Genomic DNA, 11,243 nt, shown 5'->3' with positions numbered 1-11,243 from the left:
GTATGCATAAATATCATTTCTGGACACTATTGCTCTTTTAAAGCCTCTAAAGGCTTAGTGGCCACATGCGTGGACAGCAACTTTTTAGCTTTATTTCCTAAACTGTGTACACTACTGAATTGGGGTCTTATGGTCACTTATGTGGACACTTATACTGCCATCTGGTGGTGGCAGAAGAGTATAACATACAATGGGATTTTGAAAAAAAAAAAAAAGTGTAAAAATAAGAATTAGCATGTCACTAAACAGGAAGTACACGTTTGTGTACTTATGGACTAAGTACATCATATCAAAAGATGATTCTTAGTTTTTATTCTAATTAGGGTCCAATAAGCCTAAATAGCAAAGATAAATTTAAAACAGCATGTAAACAAACAGCTTGGGCCTTAAAGGCCTACTGAAATGAGATGTTCTTATTTAAACGGGGATCGCAGCTCCATTCTATGTGTCATACTTGATCATTTCACCTTATTGCCATATTTTTGCTGAAACGATTTAGTAGAGAACATCCACGATAAAGTTTGCAACTTTTGGTCGCTAATAAAAAAGCCTTGCCTGTACCGGAAGTAGCAGACGATGTGCGTGTGACGTCACGGGTTGTGGAGCTCCTCACATCTGAACATTGTTTACAATCATGGCCACCAGCAGCGAGAGCGATCCGGACCGAGAAAGCGACGATTTGTCCATTAATTTGAGCAAGGATGAAAGATTCGTGGATGAGGAAAGCGAGAGTGAAGAAAGGAAAAAAAAAATACGAGGGCAGTGGGAGCAATTCAGATGTTATTAGACACATTTACTAGGATCATTCTGGAAAATCCCTCATCTGCTTATTGTGTTAATAGTGTTTTATTGAGATTATATGGTCGTACCTGTCTAACCTGAAGGTCGGCCCCGCACCTTTCTCCAGCACCAGTCGACGGGTGGTGGCGATGCCCATCTCTGCCCTTCGCAAGAGACCCTCTTCGAAACACAATCTTACGAAATGATCGCTGCATAATACACTGTACTTTGTGTGTGTGGTCCAATCCAACCATCTTCGCTTGACATCTCTGTTCTATAGTAAAGCTTCACCGTCATCTTTCGGGAATGTAAACAATGAAACACCGGCTGTGTTTGTGTTGCTAAAGGCGGCCGCAATACACCGCTTCCCACCTACAGCTTTCTTCTTTGACGTCTCCATTATTCATTGAACAAAGTGCAAAAGATTCAGCAACACAGATGTCCGGAATATTGTGGAATTATGCGATGAAAAGAGACGACTTATAGCTGGGAACGTTGCTGGAACAAAATGTCCTCTACAATGCGTGCGAGTCATCATACCGCGACGTTTTAGCATGATACTTCCGCCTGAAATTTAAAATTGCAATTTAGTAAACTAAAAAGGCCGTATTGGCATGTGTCGCAATGTTAATATTTCATCATTGATGTATAAACTATCAGACTGCGTGGTCGCTAGTAGTGGCTTTCAGTAGGTCTTTAAGAGCTTAATTAAGTTCCTAATGAACAGTCCACAAATCACACTTGCTGTGTTCTATGGTTATCATCACACATCGTCACAGGGAGAAGGCAACGTTGGTCTGTTTTGACTTTTGAGACTTGTTTTCCCAGAGAAGCCCAGCGAGGTGTTTGGCCGCGCCTCAGAGCAGCTAACTAAACAAAGCTTCTGTTGATACCCGTGCATTCCATGTCTGCACACTCTTCAACGTGGCTCTCACCACCGTCGCACCGAAATGATAAATACATGAAAATAAGACACAGCAGCGCTTTCCTTACGCTTTCATTCATCTTCCCGTCTTCCTCCTCTTTCCTTCTGTCTGTGCACACACACACACACACACACACACACACACACACACACACACACACACACACACACCTGTCACTAATCTGTGGGAGATGATGCCTAATGCGTTTGGCTCCCTGTGGGAGTCCCCACTCTAATCTCCATCAGCATCCATTATCCTGATTGTCTGTCTTTGTGTGTGTGTGTGTGTGTGTGTGTGTGTGTGTGTGTGTGTGTGTGTGTGTGTGTGTGTGTGTGTGTGTGAGTGATATGAACTTCCTTCCCTGCTTGCTTTATGGCGGTCTGCATGTTGATTAGTTACACTTTCTGGCCAAAACAACACAACATTTGCAGCTTGCAGCATGAATAGAGCGTTTTTTGGTTGTTTTTTTTTTACGAATAACGGCTTTTATTGTGTAGTACTTGACAGGAAGTAGCCTTTTTGTAGGCAAGGACTATTTATTTGCCCAACGTAGTTTCCACCCAGGCCTCATTATGACAGCACAATCCAATCTTGCATTATTGTGGAGTAATGATGATGATTATTTTGGAGAGAAATGATTACAACTAAAATACATCGGACACTCATTTGCTAGATTTTACATACAATTCAGGGTTTCCAAGTATTTTAATGAGTGCCACAATTTGTATGATAAATTGACCTTTTATGATATCTATCCATCTAATAGTAAGAATAACAATAATAGATTTTATTGGGAAGCACTTTAAAAAAAATCACACTTGACTTTAAGCAATAAAAGTCAATTTAATAGAATTAAAAAAAAAAAGATAAACAGAAATATTGATTGTTTGTCAAAGCATTAAAGATAAAAAAAACTGATGTTAAACTGATAAATCTTTGTCCTTCTTGACTGCACTTAAATGTAGAATATATGTAGAATATATTTATATTATTCATATATTATATATATGTATATATATAATATATGTTGTGTATTATTTATTATTATTATTGTCTATTGTGAGCGAACTGTGGTGCTGAATTTCCCCCAGGGATCAATAAAGTACTTTCTATTCTATAAGTATTTGATTTATTTTTGTTTTAAAAAAAAAAACAAGTATAATAAAAATATATATATATTTGTATTCCAGTGAGAAAGTTTTATAACAAAAAATGTGTAAAATAAATGAGAACTAAATGTAATAAAAGTTTGGTTCATAGATTTCCCATTATTATAAGTATAATTGAATAAAAAAGTCTTATAACTTCCCACAAAAATATTGCAAAAGTGTCCCGAAATGTGAATTAAAATAGGTCAAATAAAAAAAAATATTACCGGAAATGATTTAATATTTAAAAAGAAACTCTTGACTTTAAGCATTAAAAGTCAACTTAATAGAATTCCATAAAAATATAAAGATAAACAGAAATGTCGATTGTTTGTCAAAGCATTAAAGATAAAAAACAGATGTTAAACTGTTGTTGTTATAGGTATTTAATTTATTTTTGTTTAAAAAAAAAATAATAATAATAATGAAATAAAAAATATATATATACATGTATTCCACTGAGAAAGTTTTATAACAAAACATGTGTAAAATAAATGAGAACTAAATGTAATAAAAGTTTGGTTCATAGATTTCCCATTATTATAAATATAATAAATAAAAAAGTCTTATAACCTCCCACAAAAATATTGCAAAAGTGTCCCGAAATGTGAATTAAAATAGGTCAAATAAAAAAAATATTACCGGAAATTATTTAATATTTAAAAATAAACTCTTGACTTTAAGCATTAAAAGTCAACTTAATAGAATTCCATAAAGATAAACAGAAATATCGATTGTTTGTCAAAGCATTAAAAATAAAAAAACAGATGTTTAACTGTTGTTGTTATAGGTATTTAATTTATTTTAGTTTAAAAAATAATAATAATAATAATAATAATAAAATAAAAAAAATATATATACATTTATATATATACATGTATTCCACTGAGAAAGTTTTATAACAAAAAAGGTGTAAAATAAATGAGAACTAAATGTAATAAAAGTTTGGTTCGTAGAATTTAATAAATAAAAAAGTCTTATAACCTCCCACAAAAATATTGCAAAAGTGTCCCGAAATGTGAACTAAAAATAGCTCAAATAAAAATATGACTTGAAATGATTTAATGTTTAAAAAGAAACTATTTTAACGTGGCTTATTTAAGTTGCATCCCAATAGATTTCCTGGAAAAGGTTAAAGACACAGTACGTAATAACACTTGTGGGCCAGCCTGGGCACTTCTGGTTAGCATTTAGCATTAGCACTAACTCTACTGTCGGTCGCTGTGTGCAGCGATCATCATTTCAACACAATAACGCACACAGATCATGTTAGCATGTAGCAGCCGTTAGCTTCTGAGTGTTCGCTCAGTCTCAATTAGAAGAAGAAGTGTGTACTTATTGGGACATGTACACAGTTGACATGCAGTAATACTTAGGGGAGGATTCCATTCAACACACAGCCTTCGTCTTTCAACCAACGGACATTTATGAGCAGTATTTGTAATAACACTGACACAGCAGACGATGGGAATAATGAACAACAAATCAATGATCGAAGTGACAAACTGGCCATCCAAACAATACCCCGTTTGTTGACAAGAAGACATGACAAATTCAATCTCTTTATTAAGCAAACACAATCCAGTGAAAAGATTAAAAAAAAAAGCGCAGCTCCATTGTAACCCTTAGTGATGTCACACGTTACTAAGCAACAGGCCCCGCCTTTTAAAAGCATGGACACATGCACACTGTGCTCTTATACTTTAGAATAGAAAGTACTTTATTGATCCCTGGGGGAAATTCAGCACTGCAGTTTGCTCACAATAGACAATAAACACTCAGGTATTTTTTTACATGTGAATAACATAAATACAGTCTATTATACAGCATTATTCACATGTGAATAACATAAATACAGTCTATTATACAGCATTATTCGCATGTGAATAACATAAATACAGTCTATTATACAGCATTATTCACATGTGAATTATATAAATACAGTCTATTATACAGCATTATTCGCATGTGAATAACATAAATACAGTCTATTATACAGCATTATTCACATGGGAATTATATAAATATAGTCTATTATACAGCATTATTCACATGTGAATAACATTAATACAGTTTATTCACATTTGAATGATATAAATACAGTCAATTATACAGCATTATTCACATGTGAATAACATAAATTCAGTCTATTATACAGCATAACATAAATACAGTCTATTATACAGCATTATTCACATGTGAATAATATGAATAGTTTATTATACAGCATTTTTCACAGGTGAATAACATAAATACAGTCTATTATACAGCATTATTCCCATGTGAATAACATAAACACAGTCTATTTCACAGCATTATTCACATTGAATAACATAAATTCAGTCTATTATATAGCATAACATAAATACAGTCTATTATACAGCATTATTCACATGTGAATAACATAAATACAGTCTATTATACGGCATTATTCACTTGTGAATTACATAAACACAGTCTATTATACAGCATTATTCACATGTGAATAATATAGTCTATTATACAGCATTATTCACATGTGAATAACATAAATACAGTCTATTGTGGTGCTGAATTTCCCCCAGAGATCAATAAAGTACTTTCTATTCTATTCTATTCTATTGTACAGCATTATTCACATGTGAATAATATAAATACAGTCTATTATACAGCATTATTCACATGTGAATAACATAAATACAGTCTATTATACAGCATTATTCACGTGTGAATAACATAAATACAGTCTATTATACAGCATTATTCACATGTGAATAATATAAATACAGTCTATTTCACAGCGTTATTCACTTGTGAATAACATAAATACAGTCTATTATACAGCATTATTCACATGTGAATAACATAAATACAGTCTATTATACAGCATTATTCACATGTGAATAACATAAATACAGTCTATTATACAGCATTATTCACATGTGAATAACATAAAAACAGTCTATTATACAGCATTATTCACATGTGAATAACATAAATACAGTCTATTGTGGTGCTGAATTTCCCCCAGAGATCAATAAAGTACTTTCTATTCTATTCTATTCTATTGTACAGCATTATTCACATGTGAATAACATAAATACAGTCTATTATACAGCATTATTCACATGAGAATAACATAAATACGGTCTATTATACAGCATTATTCACATGAGAATAACATAAATACAGTCTATTATACATTTAAGTACAGTGCAAAAGGAACATATACAGTCTTGACATGAACCATCTCTCAAATGACTATGTCAGATATTTCAAAATGTTTCTCAAGTGACGTCCAAACGACTTTCCCGCGGAATTTACGACATTCGTTTAAAAGTAATTCAGTTAGGAATTCAGTTCCTTTTTTTGGGGTGAAGTAACTATGATGAATGAAGCCGAGACTGTTGGTGGCAAACAGCAGTTGAGCGCTGGAGGGCTGCAACATGACAAACATTCTTTAGGATCATGTGGAGGACGGCGGCGTGATTGCGCAACATCAAGACGGGGTCGGCGTACCTCGCCACAACCCGTCTTTCCGGTTGCCGCTAATCCCGCCCGCTGTGAAGCGGCCGGCAGGGGAAGCAGTGCCACTGACATCCTCCCGTCTTTGTCCGCAGGTGAGAAGCCGTACAGGTGCACGTGGGACAGCTGCGACTGGCGCTTCGCCCGCTCCGACGAGCTGACCCGCCACTACCGCAAACACACGGGCGCCAAACCCTTCCAGTGCGCCGTGTGCTCGCGCTCCTTCTCCCGCTCCGACCACCTGGCCCTGCACATGAAGAGGCACCAGAACTAGTCAACGAGCAGCCCGCATTTTCTCTTTTTCAATTACTCGCAGCTCCTCCTGGTGGTGCTGGCCGGTACTTTCCTGAGTTTTTCCCCCCCCCCCATTGGCAGTGCTTCCAAGTGGTGCTTATTTTTTTTTTTTGGTTGTTTTTACCATTTTCGCAGCTCCACCTGGTGGCGCTGTCCGCGACAGGTGCGGTGGGAACAAAGACGGAGGTCTGTAAAGGAAAATCCTCCACACTGACTGGCTTTCTACGGGGAGAACACACGCAAGAAGTTCTCGAGTGGAATAAAAGCACTTAACCATCCATCCATCCATCATCTTCCGCTTATCCGAGGTCGGGTCGCGGGGGCAGCAGCCTAAGCAGGGAAGCCCAGACTTCCCTTTCCCCAGCCACTTCGTCTAGCTCTTCCCGGGGGATCCCGAGGCGTTCCCAGGCCAGCCGGGAGACATAGTCTTCCCAACGTGTCCTGGGTCTTCCCCGTGGCCTCCTACCAGCTGGACGTGCCCTAAACACCTCCCTAGGGACCAGATGCCCGAACCACCTCATCTGGCTCCTCTCCATGTGAAAGAGCAGCGGCTTTACTTTGAGTTCCTCCCGGATGGCAGAGCTTCTCACCCTATCTCTAAGGGAGAGACCTGGAAACTCATTTGGGCCGCTTGTACCCGTGATCTTATCCTTTCGGTCATGACCCAAAGCTCATGACCATAGGTGAGGATGGGAACGTAGATCGACCGGTAAATTGAGAGCTTCGCCTTCCGGCTCAGCTCCTTCTTCACCACAACGGATCGGTACAACGTCCGCATTACTGAAGACGCCGCACCGATCCGCCTGTCGATCTCACGATCCACTCTTCCCTCACTCGTGAACAAGACTCCTAGGTACTTGAACTCCTCCACTTGGGGCAGGGTCTCACCCTATCTCTAAGGGAGAGACCTGGAAACTCATTTGGGCCGCTTGTACCCGTGACCTTATCCTTTCGGTCATGACCCAAAGCTCATGACCATAGGTGAGGATGGGAACGTAGATCGACCTGTAAATTGAGAGTTTCGCCTTCCGGCTCAGCTCCTTCTTCACCACAACGGATCGGTACAACGTCCGCATTACTGAAGACGCCGCACCGATCCGCCTGTCGATCTCACGATCCACTCTTCCCTCACTCGTGAACAAGACTCCTAGGTACTTGAACTCCTCCACTTGGGGCAGGGTCTCACCCTATCTGTAAGGGAGAGACCTGGAAACTCATTTGGGCCGCTTGTACCCGTGATCTTATCCTTTCAGTCATGACCCAAAGCTCATGACCATAGGTGAGGATGGGAACGTAGATTGACCGGTAAATTGAGAGCTGAGCCGGAAGGCGAAGCTCTCAATTTACCACAACGGACCGATACAACGTCCGTATTACTGAAGACGCCGCACCGATCCGCCTGTGGATCTCACGAACCACTCTTCCCCCACTCGTGAACAGGACTCCTAGGTACTTGAACTTAACTTGGGAAGCACTTAACTCTCACTTGAAACTTTTTCGTTCATTCGCAAACCAAACGTTTGTTTTGACGCCAGGTTTTGTTTCTTCCTACTACCAAACGGTTTGCACTAGACACGACTGGAATGGTTCATTCGCGCGGAGGCACAGAAGGAAGGAAAAGTGCGGACATATGGAAGGATTTTTTTTTTTTTTTTTTCCAGCCAGAGAACAAGGGGGGCGGGGTGCTAAAGAGCAGCAATTAGGCGATCAATTATTCATTTTGTCTTTTAGCCAGCAGACGAAAAAAAAAAAAAGGTCTCATCCTTGGAGCTTCTTTTTGAACCAAAGTGGATCATCTCCTTTTTGAAAGTGCCTCTAGTCTGCTTTGTGTCGAGCGAAAGAGTGGCTGTGATGCACTGAGACTTCAATCACGCCGCCTTCCCTTTGTGTCCGCCCTGCCCAAGATGGCCGCCACCCAGACAACACAGCACTCTAACTGTTCTCATCTATTTATTTGTGTGACGCCTCGTCTTCTGCGGCCCCCAGCAAAAATGCCTTAATGTACATACTTTTTGATGCACTGTAAATACATTTTATTTTTTATTTTTTTTTAGCTTTGTTTTGTAAACAAAAGGGCAAAAAGGAGGAAAGTGCCCTGCATTCAAACTGATTTTTGTTTTCATGCAATTGTTTTATATTTTTGTCTTTGTTAGTTGTTGTTTTTTTTCCATTGGTAAACGTTCCAAAGACATGTTTTTTTTTCTTCAACTGAGTGAAACCTAATAAAAATCAACTGACACTTTTACAGATGCGCCGCCCTCGTTTTCTTTACATCAGGGGTCACCAACACGGACCAGATGAGTCGCCCGCTGTCGGCGAGAAACAGTTTTTATTTGAACAGACTCTCGCGCCGTACCTTCCGTCAAAACTCTAAAGGCCGACTGCACATTTCCTATCTTCACAATAAAAGCCCTGCTTCATGCTGCCTGCGCTAACTAAATACAGAGTCTCGGAAAACTGGCGTGCACAAGCGATCCCTCAGAAAGCTGGCGTGCACATCACTTGTGCACGCCAGTTTTCCGAGACTCTTATTTTGTTAGCGCAGGCAGCATGAAGCAGGGCTTTTATTGTGAAGATAGGAAATGTGCAGTCGGCCTTTAGAGTTTTGACAGGAAGGGACGGCGCGAAAGTCTGTTGAAATAAAAAGTGTTTCTCGCCTTCCTCTCTGTCATTTTTTCATAATAATGAACTGGCAGCAGCCAGCGTCATCTCACAAGACCCTCGGGTGCCGTGAATGTCAATCAAGCAAGCTACGGAATTTGCCGCCAATCTTTTTCTTGTAAAGTGTATGGAAGCTGGATGAATTAGATGCCAAAAACCAACCACTTTCATGTGGTATTGTACAGAAAGGACAACTTTTTTTCTCCTCCATTTGAAAATGTGGGCGTTATCATCATTACTGTCTGATTCCAATCAATGCAAGTCATCAGAATCAGGTAATACACCAACTTATATTCTTGTCTTCGTGAAAGAAAGACATCTATATGTGTTACACATGCTTGTATTATCATTAAACACATTTAACTTGTTTACAAAAATGTCTCTTTCATAAATAAATAAATATAAATGATATATATATAAATGAGGTAGATCCCCTCGAGTTGGTCAATTGAAAAGTAGCTCGCCTGCAGAAAAAGTGTGGGCCCCCCTGCTATAACGAGATCTGATAGCTCATCTTATTACCCATTCTGTCTTGTAAGTCTTTGATGTTGCACGTTTGCACCAAGAAAAATTCCTAGTTTGTGAACCTGTTCCCAAACAATGGCAATAAAAACTATTCTAATTCTGATTCTGATTCTCCCTCTTCCTTCTCCACACTGTTTCTGCTTGTCCTTCAATGTCCCCACATCTACATCCGAATCGCCATTCTTATCCATCCCCATTCTGAATCAAATGATAAATTTCTAAAAATAGATTTACAAAAAAAAAGATCATTTTAATGACGTTTTAAGGCCATCTCCATGCAACCGGAAGGATCTTTTCTAACCTGTAACCTCTTTTGAAAAAGTTGCAGTTAAAAGGCCTACTGAAATGAGATGTTCTTATTGAAACGGGGATAGCAGGTCCATTCTATGTGTCATACTTGATCATTTCGCCATATTGCCATATTTTTGCTGAAAGGATTTAGTAGAGAACATCCACGATAAAGTTTGCAACTTTTGGTGGCTAATAAAAAAAGCCTTGCCTGTACCGGAAGTAGCAGACGTTGTGCGCGTGACGTCACGGGTTGTGGAGCTCCTCACATCTGAACATTGCTTACAATCATGGCCACCAGCAGCGAGAGCGATTCGGACCGAGAAAGCGACAATTTCCCCATTAATTTGAGCGGGGATGAAAGATTTGTGGATGAGGAAAGTGAGAGTGAAGGACTAGAAAACAATAAATTAAAAAAAAAAACTAGACAGCAAAGCGATTCAGATGTTATTAGACACATTTACTAGGATAATTCTGGAAAATCCCTTATCTGCTTATTGTGTTACTAGTGTTTTAGTGATATTATAAAGTTGTACCTGTACAACCTGAAAGTCGGAGGGGTGTGGTGACCGCCTGTGTCTCCGAGGGAAGCCACGTTTCTCGACGAGGCGAAAGCGGCCGTTGGGGCCGGGCTGAGATTTATTTTTTTTCCCCCTCCTCCACGGTGGAAGCATCCGACAGTCAGGGACAGCTGGTGGGAGGAGGCAAGAGAGTCCGCAGCTGCGTCTTTGACAGGTGCAGGAGGAATGAGGCAAGCTCTCCGCTCATGTCTACGGTAAGAGCCGACTCATTACCACCATTTTCTCATCGAAACTTGCCGGTTGACATGTGGTAGGAAACCATGTTCGCTTGACCGCTCTGTTCCATAGTAAAGCTTCACCGTCATCTTTGGGGAATGTAAACAAGGAAACAGCGGCTGTGTTTGTGTTGCTAAAGGCGGCCGCAATACACCGCTTCCCACCTGCAGCTTTCTTCTTTGACATCTCAATTATTCATTGAACAAATGGCAAAAGATTCAACAACCCAGATGTCCAAAATACTGTGGAATTATGCGATGAAAAGAGACGACTTATAGCTGTGAACGATGCTGGAACAAAATGTCCTCTACAATGTGTGA

At 39.4% G+C, this 11,243-nt stretch overlaps 1 protein-coding gene across 2 annotated transcripts in view; it reads left to right on the top strand.

Moving 5' to 3' along the window:
• The window catches only part of klf5a (Kruppel like factor 5a), a 20,353-nt gene extending 11,456 nt beyond the window's left edge, over nt 1-8,897 (top strand). The window contains exons 4-5 of one of the 2 annotated variants that reach the window (XR_009808251.1): nt 6,454-6,696; nt 6,788-8,897. Coding sequence is in view for 1 of the 2 variants with exons in the window: in XM_061911695.1 (XP_061767679.1) it covers nt 6,454-6,632 (179 nt within the window). In the remaining variant the exon portion in view is untranslated. Of the gene's footprint in view, nt 1-6,453 lie in introns of both variants that reach the window. The other variant, XM_061911695.1, reaches the window with a different exon arrangement.
• Nucleotides 8,898-11,243: the final 2,346 nt, after the last annotated feature.

This window comes from Nerophis ophidion, linkage group LG09, assembly GCF_033978795.1.
Source record: "Nerophis ophidion isolate RoL-2023_Sa linkage group LG09, RoL_Noph_v1.0, whole genome shotgun sequence".
Taxonomy (NCBI): Eukaryota; Metazoa; Chordata; class Actinopteri; order Syngnathiformes; family Syngnathidae; genus Nerophis; species Nerophis ophidion.
Note: the sequence above shows the minus strand (reverse complement) of the source record. Positions and strands in the feature narration are given on the sequence as shown.